This window comes from Chondrus crispus, genomic scaffold, assembly GCF_000350225.1.
Source record: "Chondrus crispus Stackhouse genomic scaffold, scaffold_497, whole genome shotgun sequence".
In the NCBI taxonomy this organism is placed as follows: domain Eukaryota; phylum Rhodophyta; class Florideophyceae; order Gigartinales; family Gigartinaceae; genus Chondrus; species Chondrus crispus.
This window is the reverse complement of record NW_005178477.1, coordinates 24,113-45,155: the sequence shown is the minus strand read 5'-3', so window position 1 is coordinate 45,155 and position 21,043 is coordinate 24,113. Positions and strand designations below refer to the sequence as shown.

The window sequence follows — 21,043 nt, the reverse complement described above, 5'->3', positions numbered from 1 at the left end:
AAAATCCGTCCCAACCGAGATCACCCCCCTCAGCGCCGTCCACAGTAGATCAGCAGATCGCAGACATGACCCCGCAACAGATTCTCGAAGCCCAACGCGAGATCGCCTCCGTACTCTCCCCGGACAACATTGCCTTCCTCAAGAACCGCTCGCGCCCAGCACCATCTCCCACCCCACTTTCCGATTCTCACTCCCCATCCACCCCACTGTCCGCGGACGACCATGTTGAGCAGCAGAAGCGTCTCTGGATGACCGACGCTTGCGTCCCGCTCGAAAGCGATACCTCAGTCGATTCCCTTCTGTCCAAAGCTCTGCACGCCCTAGGACCCCTGGCCTCCCATCGCTTCGACCTTAAGGGTCATTCCCTCACCCCACACCAAATCGCCCACCTTCCAACCCACCTCGGTCTTCACCACCATGGCGCAGAGCCCGCAAGCGCAGGCTATACCCTCGCAGACCTGCTGCTCCTCACCCGCTCCACTGTTCTCGGCCAGCGCGTCTTGGCCCTTCGCATTCTCACCGCCTTGCTGCAGAACCACGGCTCCTCCGTTTCAGCTCCTCTCGTCGAATCCGGCGGACTTGCCCTCGCCTTTGCCCCGTTTCCCTCCCGTCTCAACTTCGAGGCCGCACTCACAAATCGCATCGCTTTTATTGAAGCTGTCGAGGCTCTCGTCAAGCCGCATTCACACCTTGCTCAGGACTGCCTTGTGCCCTCGTTCTACCTGGCCTCGCGCTTCTACTCTCCAAACCTTCACCTTCGACCGCCACCAGTGCTCTCCGTGTTGGCGGAGTCGGCCTGTGTCCCCGTCCTGGTCAACATTGCGCGCCACGACGCCTCTAATACAGAGACAGAGCAGTTTGCACTTCGAGCTCTAGCCATGGTCAGAGCCATTGTCACGTTTTCTGCAAAGTCGTCGCGAGACATGCTTGTGGGCCGCGCCACGTCTCAGGCCATGCAACAACTTTGCCTTGGCCGCGACACCCTCCGGCCCATCACGGCACTACTAGCGTGTGACGCTTTGTCCCAAGCAATCGTCAACGCGGCGTGGAGCGACCCTGAGCTAGTAAAGTCCTTAGACGACTCATGTTTTAGCGACACTTTCATGCGACGCGTCACTCAACCGCTCACCTGGTTTCTCCGAGATGCGTCGGTGAGACCCAGTGAGTGTCACTTCCAGGCAGCAAAGGGTGCGCTCCGCATGCTCAGGGCCTGCCTCACTTTCCAACGAGGCTTAATGCCATTTACCTCTTGCGCCCCAGCGGTTTGTAGGTTGGCCCATGAGGGTGTCGAACTATCCGCAGAAGCGTATTTAGCGCTCGAAGCATACACCCACTGTTTGTACACTACCGTCTCGTCAGAGGGCAATGGAAAAGATGACCAAGGGGTCGAAAAGGGTCGAACCGCTCCATCGCCTGGAGCCGTGTCAAAGCCACCACCAGGCGAACAACTGCAGTTTGCCAAAGACCAGCTCTCAGGGCTTGTTCCCATCGCATTAGAGGCGTCGAGGGTATTCGTTTCATCGGCTCAGAGCGAGAACCCCCTCCGCAAAGCGGCTGCTGGTCACTTTGTCGCAACTCTTCTCGCCATTGCTGCCATTCCCCTCGATCCAACTGTGATGCGAAAGATTCTCAGCCAATGCTCTGTAGCTTCGGAAACAATTGCGTCTTTCTCCGAGTCCGTCACGACTGACGGACTGGACACCCTTCAAGCCCAAGCGTCCCTAAGCCACGCAGGGGCCAGAACGTTGGCGCGCGTGCAGGTGGACCAGGAATACGTGCAACGAGAAGTAAAGCGCCTCATGATCGGTGTGAAGCGTGAGTTTCGATGCTTGGACGGAAATCGAGAGGGGCTCAAGTTTCCGTGGAGGCCGGCATCGAATGCGTGTGCAGAATGGATAGGGTTGTTTGCAAAGGTTTCTTCTGGTGTGAACGCAGTGAAGATGGCCATGGACCTAATTCCCTGGATTTCGGACCCGCAAATCATCATCGATATCTTGGCAAGATGTGTTCTTCGAGCCACTTGTCTCACGGATATCAACCCCTCCCTCACAGTAGAGCAGGCACGAAAGTGCTCAGAAGACCTGCTACCCCTTGCGCAAACGGATCTGTGGGAATTGTCGAGCCGGACAGATCCACCCTCAGGACTGCCTAGCGTATCTAGCGGAGATCGCACGGAACACAAGCTTTTAGTCGACCCCGAGGATCTTGGGAGCATGTGGGTCAAACATGAAGGAGCAATTGACTATTTCTTTTTTGTTGCAACAGGCTGGTTCGAAAAAGAAATCCTTGCTCCGGATGTACTGTTTCGCATCCTCTTGAAATCACCAAGCGCGTGGTACGAGACTTCCCCGAAACTTTTTCCTTTACTGCAACGCACTGCTAGTGAAGCTATCAGACGAGGCACAACCTTATTTCGGTCAAAATACGACACCACGCTCAGCACAATATCTACATCTCCAGATTCGGATCTGACTACTTGTTTGCTTGGGATGGCAGACCATTTAGTAACTCGTGGCCCTGTATCAACTGAGGGCCATTCCCAGGCGGATCCTTTGGCCACAGTTATCCTGACGATCATGTGTGCGCCTGAAGCTGATGATAGTCTGAGAGGGGCACTCTGGAAGAAGACTGTGGAGGAGTGTGGCGGAGCTATCTTATTTGAAAGAGCATTGTTCCTCGTCGATCGCAGTACAAAGTCATACAGGGCTCGTGAAAGCAGTGCAGATGCATTGATGGTAAGGTATTGCACCGCCATGAAACGTGGAATTTTGACAGGACCGCGATGCCCGCCGGTTCTCAGTGCCATCATTGTGATGGAAATGGCTGCTCAAATTGAGTCTCGCGATCCCGATGATCCGAAGGCACTGTGGACTTTGAAAGAGGCGTTGAAGGATGGCCCACGCACCAGATTCTTTTATGCTTTACAAGAGATGTTAGGATCAACAGCTAGAAACGACCACACAAATATAGTCACCAACTGGTTGGTTGTACATGAACAAAAGTAGATTACAAGAAAACTCAAAATGGCTCCCTGGGCGTACGGAACACCCTTCACACATTTTGCCCAGCTGACCACCTCTCACCTGCAGCAATAGATATCGCACCGGGAGGATCACCCTCTGATTTTTCTAGTCGCTTGTCGAAACAGAAGACAAAGACCATGCTGAGAAGCATTATAAAAATTCCTAGCGCCAAAATCACAACCCCAAACGTAGTTGTATCCTCCACAAATCCACAGAACCCATGCTCAAAATCCCATACGCTTTCGGTAAAACCTGCTTCTTTTGGTGTGCTGGCAGTTACCGAATTAGATTCCTCTTCTTCTCCGTTGCCTTCTTCCTTGTACTCAAATTCGCTCTGGGCTGTGTTAGTACTGTCCAGGGCGGTTCCAAATGCATTGTGGGTGTATGTATCCGAAGCAACGCATGTCCCTCGGGTGCAAACTCCTGTCCGCAATTCAGAGTGACTCTGTGCCCCGGCGTCCTTGTTAACACCCTCGAAAAAAGCGTCGCAACTGTTTTCTTTTTCTTCGCTGCAATTCCGTTCTTGATCAAGCTCTTGATCAAGCTCGTATTGATTGTGAAAAGCCATAAAATTTCGCACCAGAATCAGCTTGGCAAACGCACCAGTGTTGGAGTCAAACAACCGCGTGGATGGGAAAAAAGATCCTGGGTAGTTCCCCGGCTTCACGTCGTCTTTGACTTTATCGAGCATCTCTCCAAGGAACTCTTTTGCCATTTTGCAGTCACGCCATTGAGTGCGGCTTGTTAGACAGAATAGCACCTGGTCGATCACCTCATTATCGATCTCCACCGGCACGTCTTCTTTTTCAAACGCAAGAGAGATGACAGTCCTTGCGATAAGTTTCGCAAGTACGCGAATTGGCTCTGTATGTTTGATTAGTCTCTTGTCGTCATATATCGAATGATACAAGGAGTTTGTAAAAGATTCATTGTAACTTGTTATTGAGACCACTTCAGCCTCTGGCAAGTATTTCTGAAAGCTTTGAGAGGAATCTATTGGGGTAATATCGCGCGAACCTTCCGCAAGTGTGAGTTGGAGCTCATTGTTCTCGAATGCCTTGCTAAGAGCCTTCTCGAGCGGTCCCTCTCCTGGGTCCTCTTCCTGATCTATGTCGCGGATGCGGATGCCTTGTTTGTAGAAATTCGCATTCTGTACAGTCGCATTCTCAAAAATTGGAGTCGTAATCTGCCCGATGTTCAGGACAGTGAACGGTTTGTCTTTGAAATCCTTAAACTTCAAACTGTCCATAAAGCGATCTGAACAACCTTTTTTGCCTTCGGAGGCATTGTTCTCGATCTTGCACTCGAATTCTTGGACATCCTTGAGAAAACGCGACGACCCAGTATATCCCCACGACTCGGCATTCCACAGAAAATAAACTGGCTGTAGCTTCATCTTTATATTCTTGCCTTCTCCTCGTCTGTACTCAGCCACTGATTTAGCGACTGCCATTAGTACGGCCACGGAAGCAATCTCAGCCGAAGCTCCGAGTGAGAGATCCGGAAAGAATGCCAGTGAGTCCATGGGGGCAGTGATGGCGAGGACTTCACGCGGGCCGCCCTCCCTCGAGAAATCGACACGCCCCAAAGCAGACCACAATGATTGCCCTCCTATAGGAAGGCATGTCTTCTCACTTAAACACTTTTTTGAATTAGTTTTGTCCTCCCAAGACTGTTGTCCAGACGCGGAATCATCTTCTGGGTTGGTGCTGCCGCTTACATTGGAAGTTTCGGCAGCTTCCGGTGGACAGGCAAACATTTGCCCTCGTGACTGGCCCTTATATCTGGGTGCAGTGCTAGACCTCCGAGGGTTGTCTTCTTGAACGGAAAAAAAACCGTCCTGGATCGGAAAACGTTCTATTCTCTCACGAAGAAAACCTGCGATAGTAGAATTGACATGGAATATGTTAAAGGGGAACAGCAGAAACTTGCTCCCTCTTCCAAACGGGTTACGCTCTATGGTCGTCGAGGGGGGCACAGTCGAGCCGCCTTGAGATGGGGTCTCACCTTCCGGATAAATGTTATAGGCCATGTTTGGTTCGGCAGCATCAGATGAGAGGCGGTTCCCGATTATTGGGGGAAAGTTTAAGGTTTCGTTGTTGGCATCCAAGGACTGCTCATAAACGACGACAGCAGCCACATTTGTGGCGGTCTCAAGGTTTCGCACGACCCCCGGGTCTAAAAAGACGAACTCAGGCACTAGAAAAATGAATCGGTCATTTGCCGGACTTACGAGGCGTAGCAAAACTTCAGAGGATGTAACCTCTCGGAGTATTGCAGTACGAGTATCTTGTCCACATTGAGCGCAACCGAAAGCCCTTTCCCCGTCCATGAACATAACACATCGTCCGATATCTCTGAAGCATTTGCGCTGAAACCTACTCAGCTTTTCAAGTGAAGCATGGGCATGTTGAACAAGGAGCACAATTCCCAGTAGAAGTGTGAAAACGAATAGCGGCTGCTTGCGGAATAAGGATCGCATCTTCCAAAGCAGCGCGAAGCTCCAATGGCTCCGCCAGATGGCTGATGCAACCGAGCGTATGGCGTGAGGCCGACTTGCTTGCGTCCTTTTCCAGACCTGCAACAACGTCAACACCCGTGATCAGAAAGAGTCCATTATCAGGTGACGGCAGCGCCCCAAAGTCTCGTTGGATGGAAAATCCGAAATTCAGGAATGCCCCCAACGAGTCGTGGACCCTGGGGACCAGCAATGATCTTTTTGTCCCATTTCTTCACAATCCCATCCAGTACAGAATCGTGCGTATACTGTACACATCCGTCCGCTACGAATACCGTAGTATTGCACCACCGCTCCACTGTAGGCCGCGCTACCATTCGTGCCTACAGTACACCCGGGGACGGTATTTAGTGTCACTGATACCATTTCCGTTATGGAAATATCGACCCCTAAACATATATTAATGTCAGTGATACTATTTCCGTACTTACACTATTTCAGTGAAAACGGTATTACTGTCACTGATATTGTCAAACGTAACAATGAATAGTGTAAGTTCGATCCCATTAGAGCCTACAGCATTTCTTTTCGTCCTACCAAAACCTCACATGCCTGCCTCTAATCATAAGTCCTGACGCTGGCCCCCCCTCCTCTTTCCTTATCGCAGATGCCCCTTGTTACAACTCTGCATCGCCCAACCTTTTCCTATATACCAGACCAAAGACCGACCAGTTGACCTGTTCTTAGTACAAAACGCTTTTCAGTAATGAATGCCTGCGTATCTCCACTCCCGCGCACAAATTAGTGCTCCCGAAACGAACCGAACGAATCGCATACCAATACCATCCCTCCGGACCGGCAGTGAGATGGGTCCGGCTCAAAGGAAGGATTGTTCTATGTCTGGATTGATCCGTCGTCGTCCCGGGCTCTGACATGTATTAGTGTCAGTGACACTATTTACGTGGTGACACTAATTTAGCGCTGACACTAAATACCGTCCCCGGTGTACAGTACCAAGGGTACCCGTTCATCTTATAACTGATCGTTTTACAAGATCAAGCAGGACCATTCGCAGCATAGAGCTGATATCCCGTCTCCACGACTCGGCGTATCCTACGCGCGCGCCTCTCCATTACCCTGCAGAAAGACAACGCGCTCTCCATCGACTTCCGGAAATCCTATTCTGAGAGCGTACGTGTCCTTATGGTTCAACCTTTAGGACCGTACATGGACAGAGTGGCTCTTCCACAAACGAATCTCGAATAAAAGCGAAAGTAAAGTACAGGAGGAGGGGGACGCGGTAAGGCCCAACTGAGTAAAGCCAATCTCAATACAGGACGCCGTACTTCAGGGTGTCACTACAGTGAACCCTCTCGATATGGATACGCTCGGTGGACGTAATCTGTATCCATTTGCGGAGGTTATTCACATCCGGAGACCGTATCATAACGGTGTCACGGTGATCTGCATCTCTCAGAATGTCTGTGCTTTACTTAAAAAATGTATTTATCGTCGTCTGGACTGTGCAATTCCCCTTCTTGGTACGCAGAGATATCGGGACGAAAACCATACTTTCCGTTGATGATGCGGGACATGACAACTGGAGCAGGAGGTTTGGAAAGGGATAACTGTACTGAGGCCCACTTCGCAAGGGCGCTTTGTGACGTCTGCTCCTTGCTCTTTTTGCGCCGTTGGAACTCTGCACATATTTGTTGCTTTTGGGCGAGGTTAAGCTCAGAGCGCTTCATCGACGATTGTCGCTTGACGGGGGCAGATGGCTACGGTGCTGACAACACGCAATGTTTGCGATCAGAGGAGATTTATTGGGGGAGGACCAACGGGAGTATATGCTAGAAAGATGTTTTTGTCGAGAATGATGACAAGTGCGAAGCCTCAGGCGGGGATTGGAATTTATTGAGCAGATTGTAAACGGATCGATCAAGAATGAACGGTTACGGGGTAATTTGTGCCTTGGCCGCTGAAAAGTAACCATAAAATACGTTTTAAGTAGGAGGGGTCTGTATGATATGCTTATTTCAAATTGAACCCGATATCCAATTGAGGAATATTCCACAGTCATTGTTTTTTGGTAAAAATTTGTAAGCTACAGAGTACGTCGCTCGACTTTCTATCCGTTTACGGAGGATATCCATATGGAGAATGATCCTTATCGGGAGGGTTCACTGTAGACCATTCACGCAAATTCTCTCGGACAGCCCAAAGAGCCAAATAACTACTGAGAAGACAACTATTTTTGACGTATCACAAATTAATAAATAAATCACACACTAACTGTAAATATGGTCGACCTTTTCGACAAGAAACCCGCGAATCGCCAATACGTGGTCAATTCCTGGACTTCGATTGAATGTGAAAGAGCAGCATCTCAACCTGTAACGCCCAGTTCATTTGATAAAAGACCGGGCCACATCGTAATGACAGAGGTCAACGCCTTTCAAAAATTCAGAACTGGTTCTTCCCGCCCTCATCCCGCCCCCTTCCGCTCCGCCTTCTACACCTACAGTGTCAAGCCCCACTTCCCCACCTTTCCACTCCAATCCCACACACGCAACCTTTATACCTACACAACTCCACGCCCACATTCCACACCTTCCCATCCCATCTCCCTGTCCCCCATCGTCTCTCTCCCACTCTGCACTAGTTTTTCTCCATCTGCTCCGCCACTTTTACCCCTCTTGCCCCACCCCCGCTTCCCTCGCCGCGTGCCCCTCTCGCCTGCCATTTCTTATCATTATCGCACACTGCACTATGGCCTGCTTTTCATCTCACGATGCAGCACAAGCCCTGCAACTCCTCGCCAATGCGTCAATTGATCGCCGTAATGAGCTCGAGGCGTTCGAGTACGAGCGCCCAGAGAACAGTGATGAGGATAATGGGACTGATGCGCCGATATTTGACCATTTCTACGATGAGGAGGGTGCGAAGGCCATTGTGGAAATGACCAACTTCAACCGGGCCCAATTCATCTGCATTTCGGCTGGGTTTGAGGCGTTGGTCCTTGCAAACTACAACGTCGCTCGTCGGCGTAAATGCGCACAGAAGCCTAAAGACGTGCTGTTTATGGTATTGGCAGTTCTCAAGCACGGGGGTACGTGGGATTTTTTGGCGAGGATGTTTGGGCAGAAAACGTCCGCGTTTGAGCGAATGGTGCTTCGATTTATACAGCTCTTATCCCCTTTCTATGAGCACTACGTCTCAAACCAGACGAAGAGATGGACCATCAAATAACTGCAGGCAAATGGGCATGTGTTTAAAAATTATCCCATGGCATGGTACGCCACGGATGTGACGTTCCAGCCTGCCTTCAGGCCGTCGGGCAGTGTCGAAGAGGAAAAGCGGTATTACAGTAGTAAACACAAGTTGTATGGATACAAGGTTGAAGTCTCAGTTACCCCAAATGGTTTCGCTGTCGGTTCGAGCATGCACGAGCCCGGGTCCGTTTCCGATCTCGTCATTTTCCAGGAAATGCAGTGGTTTCATCGCCGCACCTAGCGCAAAAGGAGTGATGAAATGGACATTGCGGGCAGCGGCCCGCTTGCAGAGAGGTACACGAATCAGTGGGCAGTGCTAGCCGATAAAGGCTATCAAGGCGGTGGGGAGTTTTGTAGAATTATTCATCCCAAGCGCAAACCGCAAGGCTCGTCTTTGTCTCCCGCGGATGTTTCGACAAACAAGTTTATATATAGTGACTGCATTTTGGTAGAGAACTATTTCGGACGTTTATGCGGGCTTTGGAATGTGTTAGGGTCGAAATGGAAGAGGTCCGAGATTAATTATGACCCCATATTTCGTCTATGTCTAGGGCTGACGAACTTCCACATACGCTGGAAGCCGCTGCGGGATGACAACATGCAGTTATACCATCAGCTTACAAGCAGGTGGTATCACATTGGGAATTCTCAACTCGAACGACGCCGAAGGATACAGAAGCGCTATTGTCAGAGACGAACGGACTTCGTGCAACGCCAATTTCGTGCAGAGAGGGTGAGGAGCTGTTTGGGAGACAGCGAAGCGAAAGTATGTAGGGACAGCAGAAAGATACTATCGTAAAAGTATCATTTTTGCTCTCAATTTTTATGCATTGCTGTAGAGGGCGTTGAGTCGGCTGTTGGAGTCCATTACAGCATATTTTAGCTCACCTTCAAAAGGACCCAGTCGTCCTGCAATTGTCACTGTTCTGCGCAAACCCTTCATTTGTGTTGGAGACCTACTAGTTCTTTGATAAATGGTGGGTTATCTTCGAAAATGAACCCTCCGACCTTGTCATTTTCACTGTAAACCGTGGCATACAGCTTGCAAATATGTCAGATCTGACATATTTGCGAGCTTTATGGCACGGCAAAGGGTCAGTTAAGCGTCACGATCGATCGTGACGCTGAACTGACCCTTTCTTAATCAGCGTGACTCAGACATTCGCTCGGTCATTTACAGAGACCTGAACCGCACACGCCCTCACCTGAACCGCACACGTATGCGTATGATTGGATACAGAAGACACAGTAGATGCTCGAGCGTCTGCCACCAGTACATAAGTATCCGCCACACTCTACACGCCTAGCACTGCCCTCAAGCCCTTATGAAGCCATCGGACTCAGCCTGATTGCAACTCCTTATCAAGGAGCGATAGGATTGTGCTTAAAGTGCCCCGTACGACACTGCGAAGAGCACACCACCCGCCGTTCCTACCACAGCGAACTGGGTGTTATTATTTAGAATGTTGATGGTCTCCAGAATCTAGCAAAATCTATGGGTTCTTTGCTCGCAGAGAGATTTATCAGCCGGCGGTTGGATATCATGATATCATCTAGGGCGACGGCCAGATCCAGACTATCAAACGCGTTTTGTGAAACATCACAAACCAATTCTACTAGGTGAATGTTCCCAAAAGCATGGTGTTTTGTGAAACTTCACAAACAATATCTACTATGTGAATGTTCACAAACGCATGGTTTTTGTGAAACTTCACAAACAAATCGTACTATGTGAACGTTCACAATAGCATGGTGTTTTGTGAAACGTCACAAACAATTTCTACTAGGTGAATGTTCACAAACGTATGGTGTTTTGTGAAACTTCACAAACCAGTTCTACCACGTGAATTTTCACAAAAGCACAGTGTTTTGTGAAACTTCACAAACCAATTGTAATATGTGAACGTTCACAAAGGCATGTTGTTTTGTGAAACTTCGCAAACCAATTGAAATATGTGAACGTTCACAAAAGCACGGTGTTTTTGTAGTGCAATAATGGGCTCTACATGGGGTTGGAACGAAAGGAAAATAATTGGATATGACAAGTAGTCCGGGTTGGGGGACACACGTGTGAATAATTGCACAGTTTTAATTTTTAATTATTTTATTTTATTTAGTTAATTAGTTGGCATTAATTTTGCTGACATTAGATTACATCTAGGATCTAGCGCCGCGAGCTACAGTAGTGGCTCCGGCTGAGCGATATATACCTTAGCTCGCTGACCACCAAGTCAGTAAAGGTAACCCGAGTTGCCGGAGTTAGATCTTGCCTTCGTCGAAGACCGCTTCCGTTCACCCGACGTGCTTCCCTTCTACGCTGCTAACGACATCCTCTATTGCTCGGGGTCCCCCTTTTCCTTATCCTTTTTACCTTTTCTATCTCTTATCCGTATCCTTTTCTATCTCTACATCTATTTTTCCCTTAATTGTGTTGGTTCCATTGGAGTCGGTCGCGACCGATCCGGTGTTGGTGTGATAGCCATCGGGCTGCACGTAGGTCGTAGCGCTGGTACAGTGTCCTGTTCCGTCGGAAGGCTGTTGCAACGACGCCTTCTTCGAAGGTCTTATTATACAAGACAGTGTGAGTACCACCAACCGCGATTGCGATCGCATTGGTGTCGGTGTTTTGCCATCGGGCAACATCTTGGTCGTAGCGTTGCTACATAGTTACGTTCCCGTCGGGTAGTGCTAATCAAGCCCCCGTCGAAGACCTTGAATTATATACAAGGTGCTGAAGACGCTCGTCGAGCATTGGCCTTACAACCCAGCGAACCGCGGTTACATTCTCGTACACAAGCCCAACCCGCACTCGCCGAGCACTCAAGTCTTCACAAGTCTCTACCACCATTATCCTCCCGGGCCTGGCATCTTTCCTTACCCCCCGGCCGGAGTTGAGCTACCGTGGGCCGCAAACCCACACAAGGGGAAAGGGAGTCTCGAACGCTCCGTAGCGCGTGCCATCGGCAGTGGTTGTTTCTGTTGCTGTTTTCTTCTTTTTGTTTGACCGTCGGACTGTGTTTGCGGCCTTCCAGGCACATTGCACTACAAACGTGGTCTCCCGACCTAGAAACTAGTGTACAGAAGACCCGACCTAGAAACTGCGTGCGTGGAGACGCACTACATAAGTGGTCTCGGTGACGCAAGTTTATTTGACGTATTATAGCGTTCTCTTTTTTTGTTTAAGTTCGTTCATTTGTGACGGACCATGTCGACAATCGCCGCCGGAGACGTCGGTCCCGGGGCGAGCCGAAGCGGATCGGCAAGGGCGTCGAGGATCCCGCGAGGTCATCGCACCCAAAGCCAGGCCAATACGGCCACGGATCCCGAAGGTCAAGAATCCCCGACGGGGATTGAAGCCGACAAGGATGACCTGGAAACCAGGTTACAGAAGATGATCGGCGAAATTCGCCAGGAGACGAAGAAGGATCTCGAGGCTGAATTAGCCCTCGTGGACAAGCAACTGGAGTTGCAAACCTCCGAGTTCCACGCCGCGTTGGAAGAGCTGACCGCTCGCGTGGTTCTCGTCGAGAATTCGCTAACCGATGCGACCAAGGGCCGAGAGCCGGAGGTATTCGAATCGCTGCAGCTCGCCGCCAAGGAAGCGCGGCGAGACGCGAATCAAGCCCTGGAGACTCTGGCCAAAAGAAGGGGCAGCATCGATGATAAATTTGACCGCGCCGCGCGCCGCCTCAAGGACCTTGAGCGGGCGGCGGGCCGGTCAGGACCAAGGTTAGAGGAAGGGCCGCTCTCCGGCGAAGAAAGGCCTGAAGACCGAACGAAGAGGGACAAGTTTGTCCGAATCAGGGACTCCAAAATGAGAATTTCAAAGACGGCCAAAGGCAGAAAGAACAAAAGGCCACTGGAGTGAGGACCGTGAAATTTTCGACTCAAACTCGGAGTCGAATGGTTCAGAAGGAAATGGTGGCGACGGTTCGCCGAACCATTCAGGAAATTCCGACCGACATCAGATCAGCAGAAGGAAATGGAATTTCTTCGAATAAGAAGAGCTACAAGAGAGGCGGAATTACTTCGTCCGCCTCGCGAAGGGATGTGGACGCGGAGCCAGAAGATATCGCGACGCGACGCGGCCCGCGATGGGAGGAGTTGGAGGAATTAAATCCGACCAACTACCTCTTCAAGAAGCTGCTTTTGCATCGGACGTACCGCTTGCGGAACCCGCAGACGTATTTGTCTAGCGCCCGGCGGTCCGCCGTGCGAAAAATTAGAAGAGACGTACCACCGAAGGTGAAGAGAGACAATACGTTCACCGGCGATGATGGCGTCTTGGTTCTGGATTTCTTGGCCAAGCTGGTTCAAGAATTCGACACGCAAGAGATGAACGAAGGTCAAGCGATCCGCTTGTTGCCGGAGTTCCTCGGCGGAATAGCCCTAAGACAGTACACTTCTGTGTCACAGACGGCCGGAACCCACTATGGGAAACTTTTCGTCTGGCCGGAGGCTGTGCAGTGGTTATTGCGAAGTTTCGCGACCGACGAGGTGATCCGCCAAGCCGTGCTCGCCTTGCGAGAAGTACATCAGAGACCGTCCGAAGACGAGATGGAATTCTATATCCGTCTGACGGACGCAAGCAATCGATGTGGAAACGTTTTCTCGATGGAGGAACAAATTACGATGTTTATTGAAGGGCTCAACGCGAGTATCAAGCCAATGATGTCCCAATATCGTCAGGACAATAGGGACGTGTCTTTCCTAAGGCTGGTCAATTATGCGAAGGCGCATGGCTCGGGGAGCCGCGCCCAGGGAAAGAAGTCCAAGAGGGTCACCATGCAAGCGCCAGCGGCGCTGAGGAAGGGGAGCAAGCATAATTCCCCGCATGCCGCGCGAAAAATTCGCGGCGCTGCCCACCTGGCCAAGTCAATTTCTGGGTCGGAAGAAGTGAGCTCTCCTAACCCAAATGAGAATGGTTATGGAGGTGCGCTTATCGCCGAGCGCGATTTTATTGAATCATCGGAGGGAAACGGCTACGAAGAAGAAGACCCAAGCGGCGCGTCTACAGTAATGACGCGCCCGCTTACGGGAAGTTCGCATTCGGACGCCACGGATCCCGTATTAGCGTTCCGAGGGCGCGGCCACACGCCCGCGCCGCGCATTCCGATGGAAGACAAGGGCACAACGTTTCGAAGGCCAGGTTGGATGGGAAGGCCGCAACATCAAGGAAGGCCGCCGGCCCGTGGAGGACCGAGGCCGCAATATCCCGTCAAGAAGCACGGACTGGTGTGCTATCACTGTTACGAAAAGGGGCACGCCGCGCCAACGTGCCTTCTTTCCCTCCGGTAAATGCACCGAGTTTTGGGAAATTATGAGGCGTTGTCTCCGATGGAGAGATTGGGGATACCATCGACGAGTTATCTGAGGGCCAAGAATTGGTTCGATTCGCAGACGGCGAGCACGCCGAGGGCTTCAACGCCGAAGTCGAACCAACCCTTTAGAGGGCCCGCCGCGGGGCCCGCGTCGTCGGACGTGAGAAGGAACCCGCAGCCGCAGGGAAACTAGAGAGGGGAATCTCGAGGGAGTCACAAGAGGCGCAGGTTCAACGTACTACGTCCGGGACTCCGTCCCGTTCCCTGTCTCTAGCAAGAAGGGAAGGCCTCGACGAGGACGTAGATTAAATAGGGGGTAGGCCGAAGGAGCCGACTGTTGTCAAGAAAATTATAAGTCGAGACAAGGATCGTCCGATGGATCAAGTTCGCAGGCCCTGGTACAGGACTAAGCGATAAGAATGTCCTGAAAAGATCTTGGACCTCGCGCGAAAAAACTACAAAGTTTACGCGGATATTGGACCAACGGTCGGATTGATGAGTCGAGTGTTGTCCGTGTTGGACACAGGTGCCGGACCGAATTTGGTTCGAAGGTCGGAACTTCCGGCAGGAATGGAAATGTTGGTGTCCTACGGACCGACCCAAGACATTGGCGACGCGAACAATAGGCCACTCCGGACTCTCGGCACAATTAAAATGCCTGTGAGGCTTGGACGATTTGTGGCCGCAGCTGAGTTTATTGTATGCGAAAAACTAGCAGTCCCGCTAATTCTAGGCGCGGACTACTGTGACCGGTTTGTGGAAGCAATCTATCCAAGGAAGAAAACGGTTGAGTTGGCGGATTTCTCGGAGGTTCCGATAGTTAGGCAGTTCTCGAGGAGAAAAGGGAAGAAGAATCTCGTCCCGGGAGAGGGCCAGAATGATGGAAAGGGGGAGCGTATTTCCCCTAAGGTAAAAGTGGCAAGAGCCACGACTATCGAGCCAGGGACGCAACGCGTCGTGGAATGCACCTCGAAGAGGGCGGACTTGGTTGTGGTTCAGCCGTACTCGTCGTTGTACGAAAGGCACGGGTTGACGTGCACGAATGGTGTCTTTCAGGTCGAGCCTGACAGGCCATTTCGTTTACTCGTTGCAAATTTTAGGACGTACCCTGTCAGGGTGCAAAAAGGCCAAGTGGTGGCAGAATTATTGCAGCACCCGAGGGCCGTGCTAGAGAGCAAAACCACCATTGGTGAAGTTCTCGGAATTCAAGAAGGAAGAAGGAAAATTTTCCTAATTCTACCAAGACGCCTAAGGGCGAGACAAGATGCGAACCGTCGTATCAAGCGCGGAGGACCAGCCAGAAGAACGGTTGAGTGGGCTTTCTTCGACGGCATCGTCGAAGCCGGAGCAGAGGATTGAGCCCCCGCCGCCGGACGTGGAGGACCTCGACCTGAGCCACGTGCCGGAACGGCTGCGCCAGCGGTTCCGACGGATGTTGAAGAAATACTCTAAGATGTGGGATGGGACCCTTGGTGAAATTAATACCACGGTCCACCGGATCGAGTTGGTCCCGGAGACCAGGCCCATCGCACAAGCTCCCTACCAAGCCGGTCCAAAGGCTCGGGAGGTCGAGGATGCAGAAGTACAGAAGATGTTAAAAGCAGGAATCATCGAACCGGCGCAGTCAGAATGGGCGTCGCCCGTTTTATTAGTGCGCAAGCCGGACGGATCTTTGCGTTTTTGCGTAGACTACCGCATGTTAAACGCGGTAACGGTGAAGGACACGTACTCTTTACCGCGCATGGATGAGTGTCTGGACTCGCTTTCTGACACCAAGGTTTTCTCCGCGTTGGTCGCGATCTCGGGATATTGGCAGATGCCTATCCCTGAGTGCAACCGCGACAAGACCGCATTTTCGTGTCACTCAGGTCTCTACCGTTTTTCAAGAATGCCCTTCGGGTTTACCAACGCGCCAGCGACGTTCCAGAGAGCCATGGATATCCTGCTCTCTCCGTTCCGCTGGAAATGCTGTCTGGTATATCTAGATGATATCATCATCTTCAGCAAATCCTGGGAGGAGCACGTCGTCCACGTTGACGAAATACTGTCTGTATTGGAGAAGGCAGGTGTGAAGCGTAAGCTTCCCAAGTGCGAATTTTTCGTCGAAAAGATCAAGTACCTGGGCCATGTCGTTCGGCCAGGTACATTGGAAGTTGACGGAGCGCGAACCGCCGCATTGGAACAAGTGAGGTACCCTCAAACGCAGACACAGCTCAGAAGCTTCCTGGGACTTTGCAATGTCTACCGCAGGTTCGTTCCGCATTATGCGAAAATTGCGCATCGTCTAAACCAACTATTGAAGAAAGGACAACCGGACCAGTTGGAAGGATTCGACGAACCATGCGAAACGCTTTTCATAAGCTCAAAGACGATATCTTGGCGCCACCGATGTTGGCACTGCCGAAGAAGGACCTACCCTACTCGGTAGACACCGATGCAAGCGACTATCAAATTGGCGCTGCATTGTTTCAAACGCATCCAGATGCGCAACGTAAACCCATCGGGTTCTTTTCGAGAACGTTAGGCGCAGCCGAGAGAAATTACTCTGTATCAGAAAAATAATATCTAGCGGCAATTTGGGCCGTACAGACTTTAAGACCATATCTATATGGCGAGCACTTCATTGTGCATACCGACCATGCCTCATTGAGGTGGTTGATGAACGTAACCGACCCCAGCGGGACATTAATCCGATGGAGGCTCCGCCTCTCGGAATTTGATTTCGAAATCAAGTACAAGAAGGGCAAGGCTAATAGCCAAGCCGATGCCCTGTCAAGATTACGGACCGCAGGAGAAACCGTCGACGAAATGGACGACGAAATCCCATGCTTTATGGCCGAACCGGCCGAGGGTACAGTGGAGAACGAGGACAGTTTTGACGCGTTAGACGACATCCTCGCTTTTGAGGGGGGGCGCCTCTGATCGCCTCGATCAATTCCAAGCGGTCACTCCGGAGGAGCTCATTCGCGAGCAAGCCGTCGACCCCTTCTGCAACCGCATCAAGGAAGAAATGGACGCCGGAAAGGTGAGAACGTTCAGCATGGAAACCGAGGAACTCGAAGGAACTCTATGCCGTACCGCGGCGGAGTTTGTACAAGTGGTGATACCACAATCGTTAAAGGACCGCGTCATAGGGTTGAGCCACTACGCAAAATTAGCAGGCCAGACGGGACGCAGGAAACTTTACAAGACATTGAGAAGATATTTTTACTGGCCTACGATGGCCCTAGACTGTTACGCAGTCGCGAAGAATTGCGCCGCATGTGCGCGGGAAAGGGTGAAGTTAAGAAGAAACACGAAGTAAATGAAGGTGTTCACGCCCGAAGCTCCGCTGGAGTTTTTCGCCATCGACATCCTCGGCGAGCTAATTACAACTAAATGAGGAAATCGGTACATTCTCGTGATCAGCGATCGATACTCGAAACTGGTACGAACCGTACCGTTGAAGAAGATATCAGTTGCGCACATCGCACAAGCCTTCATTGACCATTGGGTATTCGTGTACGGACCGCCGGTCAAGCTGCTGTCCGACAATGGAACACAGTTCACGCCCCGGTTCTTTCAGAACGTCTGCCGAATTCTCGGCATACGCAACGGGTTCACGACTACGTACCATCCGCAAGCCAACGGCCAAGTTGAGAGGTTTAACCGCATGCTGACTTCCGCGCTGCGAAAATATGTTGGAGAGCATCCCAAGGACTGGGATGTATTTAGCGACGCTGTGACGTTCGCATACAACACGAAAGTTCATCGAACTACGAACATCGCGCCCTTCGAGCTGGTGTTAGCTCGGGCGCCGAGAAGCATTGCGTTACAAACACAGCCAAGTATGGAAGGATTTTGCTCGAATCGAGCGTACTACCTGAAATGGCAGTCGTGGTTGGAAAGCCTGATGGAAGGCGTTAATAAGAGCTTGCAGAAAGAACAAGCGCGCTACAAGCGCAACTTTGACGCAAGGCTCCGGAAGCCGAAGTATGACATCTCTTCAGGATCATACGTATTCCTTCGAAAGGAGCAGGGCACGGCCACCGAGCCGAAACATAAGTTGGCACAAGTGGCTACGGGTCCGTATCAAGTGAACGAGACAACTGAGAATACGATCGTCATTGCCATCAGCGACCAAGAAGAGCGCGTGTCGCGAGATAGAGTCGAATTAGCCCCTAGTCCCATGAACTACACGCCGATAATCGGGCTACAACAAGCGCTACAGTTCCTCCATCGAGAAGGGGAACGAGAAGAACCCGCCGCGCAAGCGAAAGATAGGACGGATGACGGACCATTGGTAAATCAGGAAGCTGCGGGCATCCCGCCCGATCCACAAGAGATGGGAGGTTCGGAAGAGCAGGATGAGGATGAGTCGCTGGCTCTTCGGAAGGGGGAAGGACAGTTGGACACGCAGGAAGAAGGAGCCGAGAGTCAGGAGTATGTGATCGACAAGATCGTGGACCACGGCTACGACGAGGAGAAATTAATTCTCAAAGTGAGGTGGTATGGGTATGCCATCGAGGACGCAACGTGGAAACCTATTGAGCAAATCCCCCCAATGCGATAGTCACATATTTCCGAAGGAAAACGCTACCCTTACCCTAGCTAGCGTCGCACGCACAACCGGGATAGGCATCGCAAATAGAATTAGTAGGTTAGAAACAACAGAGAGATCAGAACTTCGAGGAAGGAACGCATCTACGAGGTTCGCAAATAAAGAGTTTGAAGGAAAGGAGAGCAAGGCAGAAAAGCGAAACTGTATCCTTGGATGAGGCATTGAGCCTCCCGGAAAATGCGAACATGCCTCACCGCAATACGCACGAGAAATGACGTTTCGAACAGGCGATCCGCCCGCGTGGGGTATGATGTAATCAAAAAAAAACAAGCGTGTCGACAACAAACTGCTGAACGAGCGACGCAAGGCAGAGCTCGAACTCCAGCCATGCTGCGAAATTATAATCAAAAAGCAGGAAACATTACTGCAGCTGCAGTACGCACGCGAAGTGGTGGTCGTTTGCCACAGTCGGCGACATAACTATTCTAAGTCGCCCCGCAGCTAAGCCCCACCCGACCTCACACGAAGCCGATCGTCACACTCACTGCTAACACACTGCCCATGCTCGACGAGCACGAAGACCCGTCCATAGGGACCACCCTCAGAAGAACGCGGCTACGAAATCACCCCGCAGTGACCGACGTCGACGCTCACAACCGGCCCTATTTTCCAGAGCGATCTACTTAGCACTTACCCATCATGATTTCTCTTCAACTCTGTCGTTTCCTTGTTTCTTTATTTCTTTTCTTTTCTTCTTTTCGGTTTTGTCATTGTTCTGTTTTAGTTATTATTATACTCTGTGTTGTCAAGGACACGACCCCGCACTGCGGAGGTCGATCAAAAGAACCTACGAGGACCAAGAAGGGGCCGATTGCAACGTCAGCGAGAAGGGAAGCCCTACAGTAGACCCACGATTCGAAACAAGGCGTTCAATTGAAAACAGAGAAGAAACCCCCCGTGGGGATGCGCGCAATGAGTCGCGAAGGACGAGCGAGGTTCGTACAAGAACACCAAGCGAACAGTATGGCCGATGTCGCGGAAGGATGCGTCGGAGATCATGAAGGATGTCCCCTGACCTTGTACACGAATTTGCGTTCGCGACGATTCTCTTTACTTATTATTTTTCCTTTGCCGAGCAGAAGGCACTGACGAGACACGTAATTCTAATGGCCCCATGGGGTGAAACCTTCACGGAGCTAAGCTCTCAACTGATGAAGACAGGTCGGAGCAAGGTTCACCGTATACGCGAACAGGGTACTGTGTCTTTGTCGATTTTTTTGTTTTGTTTTGGGGTTACTCTACGTGAGACGAATAATATCGTCAGCTCCTTGGGAGAAGGAGTCAGATTCGAGAAAGGGAGTTCGAACCCCCGATGAGGGCCTGGTGCAGGTTTCATTGAGACCCTCGATATTGGCTTGAAAAAAGCGTACCGACACAGCCCCTACTAGTTTTATTATTTTTTCTGTCTTCGCATCTCCCCTATATCACCTGGGGATCGGACGCAAGCGCGTCTTCGCGGGATCCCAATGGGAAAATTATGACAATCCTTAAAGAAAGCTTATGCACTCTGCTTCCGTGACGGCCCCCAGATGAGCTCTCCTCCGGAATCATGGACCCCATTGGCAATACACGCCCTCTGGGCTATGCAAAAAGAGGGTCGCGCGCTGTGTAGTGAGTACGTACTTGATAGATCGTATCGATCGAGGATATGAAGGGGATGGTAGGAAGTCACGGGAAGAAGAGCTTGGATGAAGACCCCAGGAAGAAGGTCGACGCGCCTTCGGTAACGAGAATCAATTCTGGAACCTCACACTCGAGAAAAGAACACCAGACAAACGATGATGAAATGAGAACTGAGAAGCTACTTTGACTTGGTACCGAGAGCGCGCGACATGCCAGAGCACGAGAAAGGAGGTGCGAAGCACCGTTTGAAAATATTAACAAGAATTAGGGAAGTCATGGTCGCCGCGAGATATCATGCCTGTTCGTTGGCACAAGCCACAACCGCCGATCCCCCGGCAAACCACAGCACCCAAAAGGGGAAGAGCTCGACAAAGACCCCCCTTTCTTTTTTCTCGCCCACCTGGCACTCGCCACTCTTGTGAGCGCTTATTTATGAGGATCACAGACGTACTCCGAGGAGAAGGACGTCCACGAAAAAGAAAGGACGAGGTCCTAGCCCCGCGTCTTTCAGGAAGGGCTCAGGAGCGAGTGCGCGTGCGCGCTGTTGCGCATAATGAAGGCGCTGCCTTCTTCTCCTTCTCCCTACCTTTTATTTTTCTTGGATTGGTCGAGGGCACGACCTTACATCGGAGCTTCGCCAAATAATGGCAGAAGCAACGGGAAAACGAAGACAGCTAAGACCATAATTGTGACCGGAGGGGACTGTTTCGCAACTGTACGAACGATGCAGGGATCATCCAGACCAA

General features: G+C 51.2%; 2 protein-coding genes across 2 annotated transcripts; one reads left to right on the top strand and one right to left on the bottom strand.

The window, feature by feature from the left end:
- Positions 1-65: 65 nt before the first annotated feature.
- CHC_T00000346001 (hypothetical protein) lies at positions 66-3,005 on the top strand. Its single transcript, XM_005709777.1, has one exon. The coding sequence runs from the start codon at positions 66-68 to the stop codon at positions 3,003-3,005; it is 2,940 nt and encodes a 979-aa protein (XP_005709834.1).
- Position 3,006: 1 nt separating this feature from the next.
- Positions 3,007-5,858, bottom strand: CHC_T00000345001 (hypothetical protein). Its single transcript, XM_005709776.1, has 3 exons — positions 5,652-5,858; positions 3,084-5,481; positions 3,007-3,017 (listed from the first exon to the last, which is right to left on the bottom strand). Exons 1-3 carry the CDS (start codon positions 5,856-5,858, stop codon positions 3,007-3,009), a joined length of 2,616 nt encoding a protein of 871 aa, XP_005709833.1.
- Positions 5,859-21,043: the final 15,185 nt, after the last annotated feature.